This window comes from Centruroides sculpturatus, unplaced genomic scaffold (genome assembly GCF_000671375.1).
Source record: "Centruroides sculpturatus isolate CEXI.00-Female unplaced genomic scaffold, Cexi_2.0 scaffold67, whole genome shotgun sequence".
NCBI classification, from domain to species: domain Eukaryota; kingdom Metazoa; phylum Arthropoda; class Arachnida; order Scorpiones; family Buthidae; genus Centruroides; species Centruroides sculpturatus.
Window position 1 is genome coordinate 328849 of NW_019384305.1, and position 17120 is coordinate 345968.

General features: G+C 27.9%; 2 protein-coding genes and 1 long non-coding RNA gene across 3 annotated transcripts; 2 read left to right on the forward strand and 1 right to left on the reverse strand.

Annotated features, from left to right (window-relative positions):
• Positions 1-248: 248 nt before the first annotated feature.
• Positions 249-1047, reverse strand: LOC111618518. The gene is made up of 3 exons (XR_002755586.1): positions 971-1047; positions 758-883; positions 249-532 (listed from the first exon to the last, which is right to left on the reverse strand). It is a non-coding gene; the product is annotated as an uncharacterized LOC111618518 (long non-coding RNA).
• Positions 1048-2593: 1546 nt separating this feature from the next.
• On the forward strand, positions 2594-15863 carry LOC111618508 (cilia- and flagella-associated protein 251-like). Its single transcript, XM_023360051.1, has 3 exons — positions 2594-2908; positions 11239-11849; positions 14999-15863. The coding sequence occupies exons 1-2, from the start codon at positions 2737-2739 to the stop codon at positions 11739-11741; spliced, it is 675 nt and encodes a 224-aa protein (XP_023215819.1). The 5' UTR covers positions 2594-2736; the 3' UTR covers positions 11742-11849; positions 14999-15863.
• On the forward strand, positions 13849-15863 carry LOC111618566 (cilia- and flagella-associated protein 251-like). The gene is made up of 2 exons (XM_023360127.1): positions 13849-13864; positions 14388-15863. The coding sequence occupies exons 1-2, from the start codon at positions 13849-13851 to the stop codon at positions 14888-14890; spliced, it is 519 nt and encodes a 172-aa protein (XP_023215895.1). The 3' UTR covers positions 14891-15863.
• Positions 15864-17120: the final 1257 nt, after the last annotated feature.

Below are 17120 nucleotides of genomic sequence, written 5' to 3' on the forward strand. Positions count from 1 at the left end.
TATCTATATATATATGATAATATTATTGAAGTAACCGTGCTATCATTTGAATAAAAATCTCTTAAAATGTGAAAATTCAGAAAGGAACTTCATAAATAATGAATGCTACTCGTGACTTTTCGTAAAGAGAGTGTCTTAGAAAATAGAATAAATAATAACAATGATCGGATTTTTCTAGACATTACAGTGTTTCGTTACCTTTTTTTCCTGTTTTCCAAATTTATAATTTGAGCAATTGTTTAAAAAATAATTAAATTGATCGATTTTATTAAATCTTTTATCAACATTTTTTATTAGCTTCTTGAGAAAATTGTATTTCTGTCGTGTAGAAAAACATGCAACTAGAAGCTGCAAACAGTCGATAACATTGTAAATGTGGGCATTTTTCTGTAGATAGTAGGAGAAGAAGACTGATGCTATACTAGACGTTCTATCCACGTGGTTCCTAGTGATTTACTAGACCTATTCCACTGCAATCCAATCAGAAACTATTTACATGGCCAATTTCTTGCGTGTGGATCTTACAGAGTACCTATTTTAAAACGGAATCTTTGATAATTATTAGAAAATAACTACGTACACAATACCAGAAAAGGATTATTTGCATGAATGTTTATATATATATTGCTCTACTTTTTAACCTATATAGAAATGTAGATGAAAATATAAACCTTGGAATATAAACGATAGTTATTCGAGATATCAATTTGTTATTGATAAAACTAGAGAGTGGTATATCTCTGACTTCATCTCTTACCCCATCAAAAGTGGTACGGCCTGTTGTAATGCTCCATTGACTCGGCCACACACCTTTGATAAGTCGACGTTTGGGAGTTATATCTTGCGATGTTGTTAATTCTCTCCGTTACGGTGTTAACTTTTTCTACAATTATTCAAGAGAGTAAATTAATTAATGTTAAACCGAATTCAACATTTTACTTACTAGATATTTATTTTTGAAATATAATACTAAAAGGAAATGTTTCATGAGTTTATAGTAACAGCAGCTTCGATTTTCCTCTTGAGAAAATAATAACTCTCGTATAAATAATAATAATAATAATACGTTTTCTGAATAAGAAAATATGTTATTGTTGCTGTTTTTTCGGTAAAAAAAAATGTATAAAATAAACTTTTGATCGTTTTTTCCTCGTCTTATCTTAATTATTTTTCTAGATTTACACACGACTTCGTTTATATTGCACACGAATTTTAATGCTGTTTATGGTGACATGTGTTGATGTATATGGACGAGAAGATCAATAAAATTGCTATTTTTTTTTAATAATCAATTAATTCTTCAATCTTTCTCGACATTAATTAAGAAAACTAAGGAATTAATTGCCAGTTTATCTCTTTAATTTTACAATATAAAATTAAAAATGTATATATTCTTATGAGTAACCAAATTCTTTTACCTGCCTTAAGATGAATTTTACATGTTTTCTCGATGATTTTACTCCAGAATAATTATGCAAATTATACGACATTTAAATGGATAATATAACCAACCTAATACTATGAAAATACAATTAATGTTTAAGAAGAATTAAGTTTAAAGATGATGAAAAAAAAAACCTTTAATTAATTCATTAAATTCTTTTTGTAACCACCGAATCTTTAGTAAGACGAGCTAATGAATTAATTGGTAATTTCCCCTCCGAACTTTGTAAGGTAAATAAGTACATATCCCTATTCTTATAAGGCTTTCTGTTAAAAGTAAGGTATTGTTTAGTGCTTTTTCGTGTTCTTTTTGACACATTACTATAATGGGTAAGGGGGTGAAGGGGGATATAAATGCACGACACAATTGTTTATCGATGTTTTATAAGATACACGCGTGTACCATTTTCGGTGTTCTTATTTTGCTTAAAAATTTATCTGGTACTCCTGTACTTATAACGGGATGGACAATGATCTTCTTTATTATCCATAGTTTTATATAGAATTTGCGGTTATTGCCGCTATTTTATTGCTATTCCCGGTTTTATTTTAATGACATAAAACTTAACACAAACCAAAAATGATTACTACAAAGTCGAATTTCCTAGAAAAATTACGCAAGGTGAAGGACGCAATAAAATTTTTTTTTAATCCACGTTTATAGAGTCGAAAATATATTTTAATTTAAAAAAAATAATACAATTTTCGGCATCAGAAAATTAATTAAATAATATATAATTTGTTTTTTTTCTAATTTAAATTCGTAGCAAATTTCTTCTAAGAGGAGGAGGAGGAGCAGGAGGAAGAGGAGGAGGAGGAGCAGGAGGAGAGGGATAGAAAATGTATAAACAATTATAAATGCAATGTATAAATGTTAATACTATTTCTCTAAGAATACAGATATTCGATACGAAGTTAATAAAAGATGTTGATAAATTTAATATCTGTAAAAATCATAAAAAAAAAATAAATGCCCAATATATAAAATATTTTGGCACGCAAAATGATCACGCGATAGAAATAATATAGGAATATACACAAAGTGAAGTGAGGTACAGTTAAGCAACAACCGATCAATGGAAGCAGACATATTGGATTTTAAGTCCAGCATTCCTACCGTTGGAAAGCAGTGTTTGCCACTAGTCGGCAGTCGAACACTGGACAGTGAAGTGCGTTTGCTAAGCAGTCTTGCCTAGGAGCGCGCGTTTGTACTAAAAAATATATATATATATATATATATAATAGAAGGAATTTTTACTGTTTTAAATCGAGTGATTTCTAATTCTAACGAATATGGGTTGCGCAAATACTAAAGCAAGTGCTTCAGCAGCATCTGTTTCTAGAAGCGGTACAGAAGATGCTGTGGGTATCGTGGATGCTAACAAACCATCACAGAAGCCACCTAAAGTTGTCATTGAAGGAGATAGCGCAGTGAATGGAAGCGCGTGTCAAAACGGTCACTCAGGTAAGTTCCGAAAAACGAAAACGAAAACGAAAAAAGTGCATTTCTATTACGCAAAAAAAATGTTTATTTTAACGCTCAATTAATCGTTATTCTATAACAATTAAGTTGTGTCGTCATAGAAGGAAAGATGGCCGAATTATTAAAGTTAGATTTAAAAAAAAAAAACGTTTTATAAAATTTACCGGGAAGGAATGCGGGTTTAAGCTATATTTATACTTATGCGCAGGTAAAGGACGCATAGTTTTTTATATTCTTTTATTGGGATTGGTCGAAGAAAGCAACGTTCCCGGTTAACTGTGAGAAGGATTCAATGTTATTGTTAACTCTGTTAAGGTTGTTGTCCCTTCTTCAATGATATTTTGGCAAGTGTGCAAGAATCCAAATTGAAAAAAAATCATTGGAAATTTTTCTCTTATAAAATATATTTTATGTTTATTTTTCTTCTAAAAGTAAAAAAATAATATTCTTTTCATATTCCGGAGAGATACTGTCGTGTTTTGAATTTTCCAAAATCGAATACGTGCTGCTGTTGTAGTTGCTCCACCCTAAGTAACGTTGTTTTTATTTTATTTTATTTTATTGATAAAACTTAAATCGGATTATTTTGAACGTTGAGAAAGATCTGACGGTTAGAATCATTAAATATTTAAGAGTGGTATTAAAGATAAAGAGCACATAATTGGGATGGAAGAATAAGATTTTTTCTGTAATACTTTATCGCGTGTATTCTTAGAGAAACTATAATAAAATTAATAAAAATCTACTTACATTATATAAAATTTTAAAGGTTTAAATGTACATTCTTCTAATTTTCTATAATTTAATTACACTGATTACAATTACAACAGTAAATCTAACAAAAGAAAAGTGTAATTAAAATTGATTCCATTTTTCTTACTTTCCATTTCAATTTTAATCCCATTTTTTAATGTGTTTCGAAAGTTGCTTTATTCAATTAAAATTCGAAGATTATTTTTACCTTGGATGTTAGTGTTAGTTCGATAAATTTAAATTGAAAAAAGAAAAGAATAGAAATAACAATAGAATGAAAAGAAAATAAGTTTTTTCCTCTTCAAACGGTGGAGAGAGAGAGAGAGAGATTCTGGGAAAACGAAGCGAAATGTATAATCCACCACAAATGCAGAATGCTGAAAGTTACACTGGTAACTAGAAATCAATATGGCTGTCTTGCAGGTTCGGCAACTACGATGGCGAAGTTTATTGACATTTGGATGTTATTGGAGAGAAATAATGTATTATGGACATAATATACTTCTCTCTTCAAACACGACTTAAATTTCATTTCCTGGATCTGTTTTAATTTTCGTCATTCTGAGTATACTTCAACAACAAATATATTTTCACGAAAATAAGTAATGCAGACAATGAATTTTTCAAATATTCTCAACGTATTATATTTAATATTTTACGAAATATAATAATTATTCTAAGAAACGATGAATTTGATTAATATATACAATCATAAATATGTAAATATATATATTTGATCGTTTTTTCCTCGTCTTATCTTAATTATTTTTCTAGATTTACACACGACTTCGTTTATATTGCACACGAATTTTAATGCTGTTTATGGTGACATGTGTTGATGTATATGAACGAGAAGATCAATAAAATTGCTATTTTTTTTAATAATCAATTAATTCTTCAATCTTTCTCGACATTAATTAAGAAAACTAAGGAATTAATTGCCAGTTTATCTCTTTAATTTTACAATATAAAATTAAAAATGTATATATTCTTATGAGTAACCAAATTCTTTTACCTGCCTTAAGATGAATTTTACATGTTTTCTCGATGATTTTACTCCAGAATAATTATGCAAATTATACGACATTTAAATGGATAATATAACCAACCTAATACTATGAAAATACAATTAATGTTTAAGAAGAATTAAGTTTAAAGATAATGAAAAAAAAATCTTTAATTAATTCATTAAATTCTTTTTGTAACCACCGAATCTTTAGTAAGACGAGCTAATGAATTAATTGGTAATTTCCCCTCCGAACTTTGTAAGGTAAATAAGTACATATCCCTATTCTTATAAGGCTTTCTGTTAAAAGTAAGGTATTGTTTAGTGCTTTTTCGTGTTCTTTTTGACACATTACTATAATGGGTAAGGGGGTGAAGGGGGATATAAATGCACGACACAATTGTTTATCGATGTTTTATAAGATACACGCGTGTACCATTTTCGGTGTTCTTATTTTGCTTAAAAATTTATCTGGTACTCCTGTACTTATAACGGGATGGACAATGATCTTCTTTATTATCCATAGTTTTATATAGAATTTGCGGTTATTGCCGCTATTTTATTGCTATTCCCGGTTTTATTTTAATGACATAAAACTTAACACAAACCAAAAATGATTACTACAAAGTCGAATTTCCTAGAAAAATTACGCAAGGTGAAGGACGCAATAAAATTTTTTTTTAATCCACGTTTATAGAGTCGAAAATATATTTTAATTTATAAATCGTGTATTGATAAACTATAATGCAAATTTAACATTAAACATTTAGCATTATGCTCTTCTTATGGTTGCATCATTGTAGCTGTATTATTCTACAATAAAATTTTGTATTCGGTTCAATAACAGGATAAAGTTAAAAAAAAAAATGTTCCTCTTTTTAGAAAGATAAATGATCAGTCGTCGAAACAATAATCGATAGAACGGCAATATTTCAAAAAATACATGCGCTACTTTAAAATGTTCTTTTTCTGTAACAAGTTCATTTTAGAAGAACTTCTTTCCAAATTTTCTTAATAATTCTTCTTTTAAAAAATATAATAATAATAATTAAACTAGCGTGATTACATTCATTAATTTTGTATAATATAGTAAAACCTATTCGTCTTGTTAATTTTATTCTGTAAGAGACATTTATAAATGTCTCCCTTTACAACTTTTTTTTTTTTTTTTTTAATTTAGTATTAATTAAATGAAGTGCATGATTGTTATACTCTAAATATTTTTGGTAGAAGCAATGCCAAAAATGATACACTTTATAGAATACGAGATAGATTAACGTAACTAAAAGTAATGCGGCTTAAGTTAGTTAATACCGCTGTAATCGATAGCACTGTTTTACGTATATTGTAGTAGCAAATTATCTAACCTAACTTCAACTTACCTAACTTAACCCCAACTTCGTCAGCTCATATTATCATGACGTAACCAAATGCCATTAGGCATTCTTCATGGGAACGTGATTAAACCATTACAGAATATCATTAAGATATTTTGAAATTCATTCCCTTTATAAAACGAATTATTTTTGTGTCTGGTTTAACTGTAATTTAGATTATTCCTTTACTTTTTGCAAATCAATCAGGATGGCCTTTATGAGTAATAATAGATGACCAATAGGTTTTGTTGATAGGTGGGTGGATATCCCGAGACGATCAATGAATGAATGAATGGGAATTAAGCAAAATGATGGACTAGTTTGACTCTTCTTGTCCATGGTTACGTGGAAAAACGAATATAAAAACCGAGAATTTAACTTATGGCTCTTGTCTTCCTATATAATAATCAGATTTAATTTTAAGAGATTAGATGAAATCTTCCGGGTTTTGTTTAATGTGTTAGGGTGAGCATTTGTCTTAAGATTTTTATTGGTTGTCCTTCGAGTGTAAAAATACCAGGTGTCCTCTCTCTCACAGCATGAAATCTATGGAAAATTAGAACTCCTTCCTTCGGGTGGGTAGACAAATGGGGTTCTCGTCCCGCCTTATGTTGCTATAGCAACCCGTGTCCCCAGGCGTGAACGGTCGATCATCATTAAGTTCGATTTACCAGATCTAGAAGGGATGAAAAAGTTAGCAACGTCACAGGTGCCTTGTCTGGATTTTTAGTTGGGTGACAGTTGACAATAGTGAATCAAATGGAATTTTGATCGACATTTTTTTTAAGTCGCATGGGAAATTCCACCAAAAGGTTTCTATAACCAGAAACCTAGAAGGCAATGAGCCAAAAATCTTCTTTCGTTCGCAAGTTTAAAATTGTTCTTTGTAAGAATGCTTATAAAAAAAAAAAAAAAATTTAAGCATCGTTTCTAAAACAAGATTCGTTTCTTCAGTTTGCACCGTATTAAAGATGTTTTTTTTAAACAAATTTTATAAAAGATCAAGGATAAAATATGATTTGATTTTTTTCAATTCAATTAAGAAAGAAAAAATAATAATAATAATAATACAAAAAAAAAAATAAATGCAGAATCTTAATTCGAAAATCTACTCAACTTTAAATAAATTTGCATTACGTTAATATTAATTTTTAACGTAATAAATATGAATTAATCTAACTTTAAATATTTAAATAAATGCCTTCGTTAAAATTCTTCATTTTAAAATCTGCAACAATATAACATAATTTCAACATCTTTTTAAATACAGGGAAATAACTTATGCATCAACCAGATTCGTTTTTCTCATTGCATCTACAAAGAGCCATTTATAATAAAGCCATATTTGAAAAGATAAATATTGATGGAAAAATTTAAAAAAAAAAAAAAAAAAAAAATGCATATTTTTAAAAACTCGTTGGTTATTAAAACTAGACATAAACAGTAACATTCCGTGATGAAAATCATCAAAGATAAAAACATTTTCCAAACATGCAACATTATGAAGCACGTGTCGAATGTCTAACAATTATTGTATCCACCTACGCAATAACATCGCAGTAGGAAATTCCAACAGTGACTAGACGATCGATCAGAGACATCAGGGCAATAACCTGCGTCCCTGACACTCTCAAGGCTATTGACCTAACTTTCCTGCATGGAGGTAGCTGCTGCTGCTGCTGCTTGCTGCTGCTCCTGCCACAATTCTCTTTTCTCTTCAACTTATCTTCCTTTTTTTATATATATATATAAATGCCGTTTAATTGTTCATAGTATTTTTTTTTTTTATTTAGAAATTTCCGTTTTTTAATAGATTCTTATTAGTAACTAGAAGATAACATTTATACAATTTGCATTTACGAAATAATTTTCTTGTATTCCATCTGCACAGTTTTTTTTCTTTTCTTTTACATATTTTGAATATATTCTGCACAGAATTATTTATAGCTTTTGTCAGAAACACGTGAAGATGTTAAGAAGATTACTTTCTTACAAAAAAAAAAAAAATTCGGAAATCTCTTGATACCTTAGAGCAAGAACCTTAAAAATTCACATCATCAAATCGCTAGAATTTTAATCAGAAAGGGAGTTTGCCTATACTTTTTTGCTTTATATAAAATTCCTTATGTAATATTTTAACACCATTAAAATTATTGGTTTGTGAAAATGCACACATCATGGATCAATATATATATATATATATTTTTTTTCAATTGTACTCAATTCTTAACACGTTTCTTTTAATATAAACGTAGATGCATTACTATAATAGATATTTAATAAATTTTTTTAAAATTTATACAGCTAATTATCAAGTTAAAATATACAATTACAAGTTTATAATCTTTCTTAATTACTTTTTATACTGGAATAGATATTAATATATTATTTTATTGTAAAAAATTTTAAATGTATTCATAAATATTTATGCATAAATACTTTCAATCTCTTAGTAAAATCCCTTTCTAACCTTGCAAGAAAATTTATTCATATATTTATGATTTATTTATTTATTTTTTTTAATTTGGAGGAAAAATAAAAGAAAAAAAAAAATTTAATAAACTCTAAAACATAGATGACGTAATCTCAAAAGTGCTATTGAGTGTTAAATCTCCCTATTCCATCTTCCAAGACAAACCTTTTAGTTTTTATTACTTAGTTTAGTTGTAGCTTTCTTGCATTAATAAAAATCTAGTACTATGCAAATAAGTTTCCCTGTGGTATTCGCTTCCTTCTCGCTTTTCTAATTCGTATCGATTTTAAAATTCCAATTACGATAGAAAAACTAGACAACTCTATAGAAAACATTTTTTCACAATAGAATTTTTTACAGAAAGGAAAACGTTAAAATTCGCATTAAAACGTCTCATTCAAATATCGAGGAAAGACTTTAACTGTCTTTTCGATCGATAAAAATCAATTTTCAACAAATAATTTTTCCTTTTTTTTTCTCTCTCTCTCTCTCTCTCTTCTTCTTCTTCTTCTTTATTAAGAATTGCATGTACAGGCTCACGGGTAGAAAAATAAGAAAAGCGGAAATAAATTTTCTAAATATTGCATAAAATAGTTGAGTAATAATTTAAGAGTATACCGAATTTTCTTTGCTTTGTTCAAAAGACATTTTTCGAATGCATTTAACTAACTCTGCATCAATATCCCTGACTGATCCGAAGAGACAGAGTAACCATAGCAACTCGGTCGCTATGGTTACCTAGAACAGAGCAAAACGGGTTTTGGGTGAATGGTTTCTGATGCTGAACGAATGAAAATCTAGTTCAGAATAGAATTTATTATTTAATTGGCTTCTTGTTAAAGTTTAATCTCTTATAAATAAAAGTTCATTTTATTTTTCGAATGGAATAACCAGATGATAAAGTAATTTGAAATATTTAAATTACAAAATTAATTTTGTTTATTTAATTTAACTATAAAGCTTTAATTAACGTTAATGATACCAGTTTTTAGCGTTAATGATAGCGTTAAAATAAAATAAAATAAAATCATTAGTCTTAATTTTCAACGTTTAAAAAGTAAGCAATTTACTTAATAATCTTAAATATTTTATTTTTTTTATAAAAAGAATAAATTTATTCAAATAAACAAACAAGTTTGCTCGTTATTACTTAGAAGAAGACATTTTTAAACTTTAATTTTCTAAGAATTTTTCAATAGTTGAATAAATAAAAATTTCTCAAAATATAATATTTAATACGAATTTAACGTAACGCATTGCTCTATTGCGTGTGAGATAATACCTGAATAAATGCACCTGTTACATATACGTTATACTATTATAAGAAAAGTTTTTTTGAATATAAAACCATGAATATTAAATGTCAAAATTGTAATTATTAAAACAAAAATTTTCGTAATTTAATATTATTTTCTAAAAGGATTTTTTTTTTCAAATTTACATTATCTATAGGAATATTCTTTTATACCATGCATATAAATTTTATTACTACAGTCGACCCCCCTATAACACTGTTTATTTTTCCGTTTTATATGAATTCCATGTTGTACGAGTCACTTAGATTTTACAAATACGTGTGCTGGGCTGTGAACGGCTCATGTATTTGTAAAATCTAAGTGACTCGCACAACATGGAATTCATATAAAACGGAAAAATCAACAGTGTTATACTGGGGTCGACTGTATTTTCCTAAAGTTATAAATCTAACAAACACTTTATTTTAATATTGTATAACATTATTATCTATGAAATAAAAATATTTAATTTGATATAATTCACAGTAACTTCAAACAATAACATGTTTAGTATTACTCCAAATTAGTCGATGAATTCATTCGTGTTAATGAACTCTGCAGTATATCGATCACAGATAAGTGAGACCCTCGTAAATCGTTATAATGTATGATCATATTCCATTAAACCCATAGAAAAATCTACAATATATAAAGTATATTTATAAATCTTATTAAATTGTATATATAGGAACTATATAGGATTATTTAAATTTTAATCTGATATTAAGAAAGATTGACCATTTTAAAATGTTAATAAAAGTGTATGCAATGTATCGTTGACATATGTTAATAATTAGTAAAAAAAAACTTTTGAATAATTGCAATTTAAATTCGTAATAACTGCAATCGATATATTACAGAACATGGTGTATGGCTTCCCTGCATGGTATCTGAACTCTCAGGTGAAGCATGATTTACAGGGATTTTTAATTTCAAGAAATTTAAGTTTTAATTACAATTATTCCTTTTTTTTCATTCAATTTTTATACTGTGTTGCTTTAAATTAATAATACTTTACTTTTATTGTTTATTTTATAAATTAATTCAATATTTAATTCCGGTATTTGATGATAAGTATACGTTTATGAGCTGTAAGCACGTATGTCTTTATGTAAGCCAATTGAAAATTGAGTATTTGACCCATTAAACTATTAAAAATAAAAATACAATTAATTTTATTCATAAAAGCTATAATAGAATAGGTTTTGCAGACTGTTTTTATATTAGATAGAACCTAAATTATTACACTTTTATATTACTTAATATAATTCGAAATTTATCTTTCTCCCTGTAGAGTAATGTTCAATATTATTTTTTTGATATAATAATATAATATTTGAGTAAAATTATAATAATAGTTTTAAACAATTAAGTAAAATTAAACTTAAAAAAATAATAATTTTTTGTAGATGGTGACGTAAACGGCATAAATGGTTCTCAGGAGGTCGAAGTAGACCAAACACCGAAAGTAGAAGAAACAGTGGAGAAGGTAGAAAAACCAGCGGAAGTAGAGGAACCACCAAAATCTGAAGACAACGAAAATCAAGAGAATGTGACCAATACCGAAGAGGTAGCAGAAGAAGAGAAGGAGAAAGCGGTCGAAGCAGAAACATCAGAAGAGAATCAAGTAACGAGTCAAGAAGAAGTAACGCCAGAAATTATTGAACAGAACGAAGAAGAAAACGTCAAAGAATCGGCGGAAGAAGCAACTCCCGCAGAAGAAGAAGAAACAGAAACAGAAACAACAACTCAAAAAGAAACTGAAGCCGAAAGTAGCAGCGCGGCCGAACAAGAAGAAACATCATCATCTCCCAAAGAAGAAGAACCCGAAGAAAAAGACGAAGAAAATAAACTAGAAGAAAAAAGTAACGAAGTAGCAAATGGGTCCGACGATGAAAGCAAAGAACAGTAATTGCGTAAGAAATTTGATAAATGCTCCAGATAGGCTAAAGGAAAAAGCCAAAATTTTAAACGATGAACACCCTCCAAACCGCGGCCCTATGTTTGATTTATAACATAGGTTTCAAGTTTTTATTACTTAGTTTAGTTGTAGCTTTCTTGCATTAATAAAAATCTAGTACTATGCAAATAAGTTTCCCTGTGGTATTCGCTTCCTTCTCGCTTTTCTAATTCGTATCGATTTTAAAATTCCAATTACGATAGAAAAACTAGACAACTCTATAGAAAACATTTTTTCACAATAGAATTTTTTACAGAAAGGAAAACGTTAAAATTCGCATTAAAACGTCTCATTCAAATATCGAGGAAAGACTTTAACTGTCTTTTCGATCGATAAAAATCAATTTTCAACAAATAATTTTTCCTTTTTTTCTCTCTCTCTCTCTCTCTCTCTTCTTCTTCTTCTTCTTTATTAAGAATTGCATGTACAGGCTCACGGGTAGAAAAATAAGAAAAGCGGAAATAAATTTTCTAAATATTGCATAAAATAGTTGAGTAATAATTTAAGAGTATACCGAATTTTCTTTGCTTTGTTCAAAAGACATTTTTCGAATGCATTTAACTAACTCTGCATCAATATCCCTGACTGATCCGAAGAGACAGAGTAACCATAGCAACTCGGTCGCTATGGTTACCTAGAACAGAGCAAAACGGGTTTTGGGTGAATGGTTTCTGATGCTGAACGAATGAAAATCTAGTTCAGAATAGAATTTATTATTTAATTGGCTTCTTGTTAAAGTTTAATCTCTTATAAATAAAAGTTCATTTTATTTTTCGAATGGAATAACCAGATGATAAAGTAATTTGAAATATTTAAATTACAAAATTAATTTTGTTTATTTAATTTAACTATAAAGCTTTAATTAACGTTAATGATACCAGTTTTTAGCGTTAATGATAGCGTTAAAATAAAATAAAATAAAATCATTAGTCTTAATTTTCAACGTTTAAAAAGTAAGCAATTTACTTAATAATCTTAAATATTTTATTTTTTTTATAAAAAGAATAAATTTATTCAAATAAACAAACAAGTTTGCTCGTTATTACTTAGAAGAAGACATTTTTAAACTTTAATTTTCTAAGAATTTTTCAATAGTTGAATAAATAAAAATTTCTCAAAATATAATATTTAATACGAATTTAACGTAACGCATTGCTCTATTGCGTGTGAGATAATACCTGAATAAATGCACCTGTTACATATACGTTATACTATTATAAGAAAAGTTTTTTTGAATATAAAACCATGAATATTAAATGTCAAAATTGTAATTATTAAAACAAAAATTTTCGTAATTTAATATTATTTTCTAAAAGGATTTTTTTTTTCAAATTTACATTATCTATAGGAATATTCTTTTATACCATGCATATAAATTTTATTACTACAGTCGACCCCCCTATAACACTGTTTATTTTTCCGTTTTATATGAATTCCATGTTGTACGAGTCACTTAGATTTTACAAATACGTGTGCTGGGCTGTGAACGGCTCATGTATTTGTAAAATCTAAGTGACTCGCACAACATGGAATTCATATAAAACGGAAAAATCAACAGTGTTATACTGGGGTCGACTGTATTTTCCTAAAGTTATAAATCTAACAAACACTTTATTTTAATATTGTATAACATTATTATCTATTAAATAAAAATATTTAATTTGATATAATTCACAGTAACTTCAAACAATAACATGTTTAGTGTTACTCCAAATTAGTCGATGAATTCATTCGTGTTAATGAACTCTGCAGTATATCGATCACAGATAAGTGAGACCCTCGTAAATCGTTATAATGTATGATCATATTCCATTAAACCCATAGAAAAATCTACAATATATAAAGTATATTTATAAATCTTATTAAATTGTATATATAGGAACTATAGGATTATTTAAATTTTAATCTGATATTAAGAAAGATTGACCACTTTAAAATGTTAATAAAAGTGTATGCAATGTATCGTTGACATATGTTAATAATTAGTAAAAAAAAACTTTTGAATAATTGCAATTTAAATTCGTAATAACTGCAATCGATATATTACAGAACATGGTGTATGGCTTCCCTGCATGGTATCTGAACTCTCAGGTGAAGCATGATTTACAGGGATTTTTAATTTCAAGAAATTTAAGTTTTAATTACAATTATTCCTTTTTTTTCATTCAATTTTTATACTGTGTTGCTTTAAATTAATAATACTTTACTTTTATTGTTTATTTTATAAATTAATTCAATATTTAATTCCGGTATTTGATGATAAGTATACGTTTATGAGCTGTAAGCACGTATGTCTTTATGTAAGCCAATTGAAAATTGAGTATTTGACCCATTAAACTATTAAAAATAAAAATACAATTAATTTTATTCATAAAAGCTATAATAGAATAGGTTTTGCAGACTGTTTTTATATTAGATAGAACCTAAATTATTACACTTTTATATTACTTAATATAATTCGAAATTTATCTTTCTCCCTGTAGAGTAATGTTCAATATTATTTTTTTGATATAATAATATAATATTTGAGTAAAATTATAATAATAGTTTTAAACAATTAAGTAAAATTAAACTTAAAAAAATAATAATTTTTTGTAGATGGTGACGTAAACGGCATAAATGGTTCTCAGGAGGTCGAAGTAGACCAAACACCAAAAGTAGAAGAAACAGTGGAGAAGGTAGAAAAACCAGCGGAAGTAGAGGAACCACCAAAATCTGAAGACAACGAAAATCAAGAGAATGTGACCAATACCGAAGAGGTAGCAGAAGAAGAGAAGGAGAAAGCGGTCGAAGCAGAAACATCAGAAGAGAATCAAGTAACGAGTCAAGAAGAAGTAACGCCAGAAATTATTGAACAGAACGAAGAAGAAAACGTCAAAGAATCGGCGGAAGAAGCAACTCCCGCAGAAGAAGAAGAAACAGAAACAGAAACAACAACTCAAAAAGAAACTGAAGCCGAAAGTAGCAGCGCGGCCGAACAAGAAGAAACATCATCATCTCCCAAAGAAGAAGAACCCGAAGAAAAAGACGAAGAAAATAAACTAGAAGAAAAAAGTAACGAAGTAGCAAATGGGTCCGACGATGAAAGCAAAGAACAGTAATTGCGTAAGAAATTTGATAAATGCTCCAGATAGGCTAAAGGAAAAAGCCAAAATTTTAAACGATGAACACCCTCCAAACCGCGGCCCTATGTTTGATTTATAACATAGGTTTCAAATACGTGAGAAACGACAAAAAATATAGCTAAAATTCCCTCTTTACAAGCCTCTTTTACACCCTTCCCTACCGTATTACGAAAAAAAGAAAAAAAAAAGACAGTCACATATAATAATTTAAATGCCGTGTTCGTAAGTCTGTATGTTTCAGTGATAGTTGATAGAAAGAAAAAAAAAAAACGATACGGATTTTTGAAGAACTCTTTTAGAAATGATCTGACAAGAAAAATAAAATTATAAATTTACTATGTATCATGGCTTCTGATATAGGCCTCGTCTCTATATGTTACTGAGTGCCAATGGATTTGTTTGAATGGAAAAAAAAAAAGATAATAATTCGGGTGAGTCTGTTTGAAGAATTGATGCTGTAGAGAATGTTTTTAGAATTATTTTTTTCTCCAATAACGATGTTACGAAGGTGCATTGATAATTTGGTGCTTTGACCTTTATTATATGCAAAAAAAATACAGCAATTATGTTCCTTTTTGTATATAATTTTGTTAATATATAAATAACGTTGCTTTGTTCTCATACGTGAATATTTAAATAATAATAATAAATGAATAAATAAATAAAAATTCGGATTTATTTGGGTTAGGTAAATACTCCCTCCAGTTGCCAAAATAATAAAAGAGGTTCGATGTTGATGACAGGCAAAGTATATTACTAATGCAATAATACGAATTGCGATTGCATCTCATGCGTAAGTATACTAGAAATTTGTTTTTTTCTAGAGATAAATACGTAAAAATGTCGTTTAAGAATGGAAAAATATTGAAAAGAAGCAACGCAAATCGTATTTCTGCAAACCATTTTAAAATTAATTGTTATATTAGTATACGATATCAACAAAAAAAAAGTGTTTAATCAGAAAACAGGGAGTCGTCTTATGTCTAGACACTTTAATAGAAATTTAAATAGTCTGGAAAATTTTAATTTAATTTTAGGAAGAAATTTTAAATTGATTTCATTCTAAATTTATAAGATAAAGATAAAAAATTATAAAAAAAAAAGACAAAAAATGTTTCTATTCCTATAAACGAAGTCTTGGCTCATAAATTGCTTCGTCAAAATTCATCAAATTTAATCCGGGTTTTAGTTATAGAAGAACTTTTTTGTCTTAAGTCACAAAGCTCCGTCGTGTGTATTAGTTATCTATCTTAACGTTGAGAGGAGAAGATCCCTTTATCTATGGCCCATATGTAATCCTGAAACTCTTTTCATACATGATCCTTCGTGGATCTTGCATATTGTACGAAAAAAAAAAATAAACTGGAAAATAAATTTTCTGTCTTGAAAATATTTTCTATCTTTATTATTATTTCTCCATATATATATATATATTTTTCTTCTAATTATTAAACTATACAATCAAACCTCGCTACAGTACCACCGTTTGTTCTTCTCCGAAATTGGTACTAAATCGAGTGAGACGATAAGCAGAGAAGCTGGTCCAATAAAAAGTTATATGAAGTAATAAAGTCTGCACGCTCGTTTGAGATTTAAAAGTTCGAAAGTCACACGATTTAATAATAATAATAATGTCATTTGCAATGCAAAATACTACGTTTGATAATTCGAAGATAACGATGGATACTAATACACTTAATACTTATGAAGAAGATTATCGATCAGCGTTGTACGAGGGTGGCGTTATATCGAGGTTTGATTGTATTTTCTTTTAAAAATTATAAATATTCATTACACAAATTATGTAAATTTATAAAACTGTGTTCTCAGCGCACATTAAAAAAACAAAATACATGGTTAACTGACTTTTGGACAGTTATATATATAGTCTATATAAATTAATGAATAAAGATAATTATATATTAATTTATAATTTAATAAGGTAAANGTCTTTTGTAAGGAATTAAGAGTAAATTATTTATTTATTTTATTTTTTTAGTTAAGAAAAAAGAAGATTAATTTAATAAAAATTAACTTATAATTAACTGAAACTAATTTTAATTAATTAATTTTAATTTAATTTGGTTAAGTTTAATTATGTGGAAAGTAAATGAAACGAGGTATCAAATACGAGTTAATTTTTAGAATAATTTTATTTAAAAAAAAAATAAAAATGTATTGTAATTAATTATTATAAATAGAGAAT

Excerpts from the sequence above, each read along its gene's own strand:
- LOC111618508 (XM_023360051.1), top strand. The coding sequence starts at position 2,737 with ATGGGTTGCGCAAATACTAAAGCAAGTGCTTCAGCAGCATCTGTTTCT. Across the intron at positions 2,909-11,238 it reads GTGTCAAAACGGTCACTCAG|ATGGTGACGTAAACGGCATA; the intron begins GTAAGTTCCGAA and ends AATTTTTTGTAG.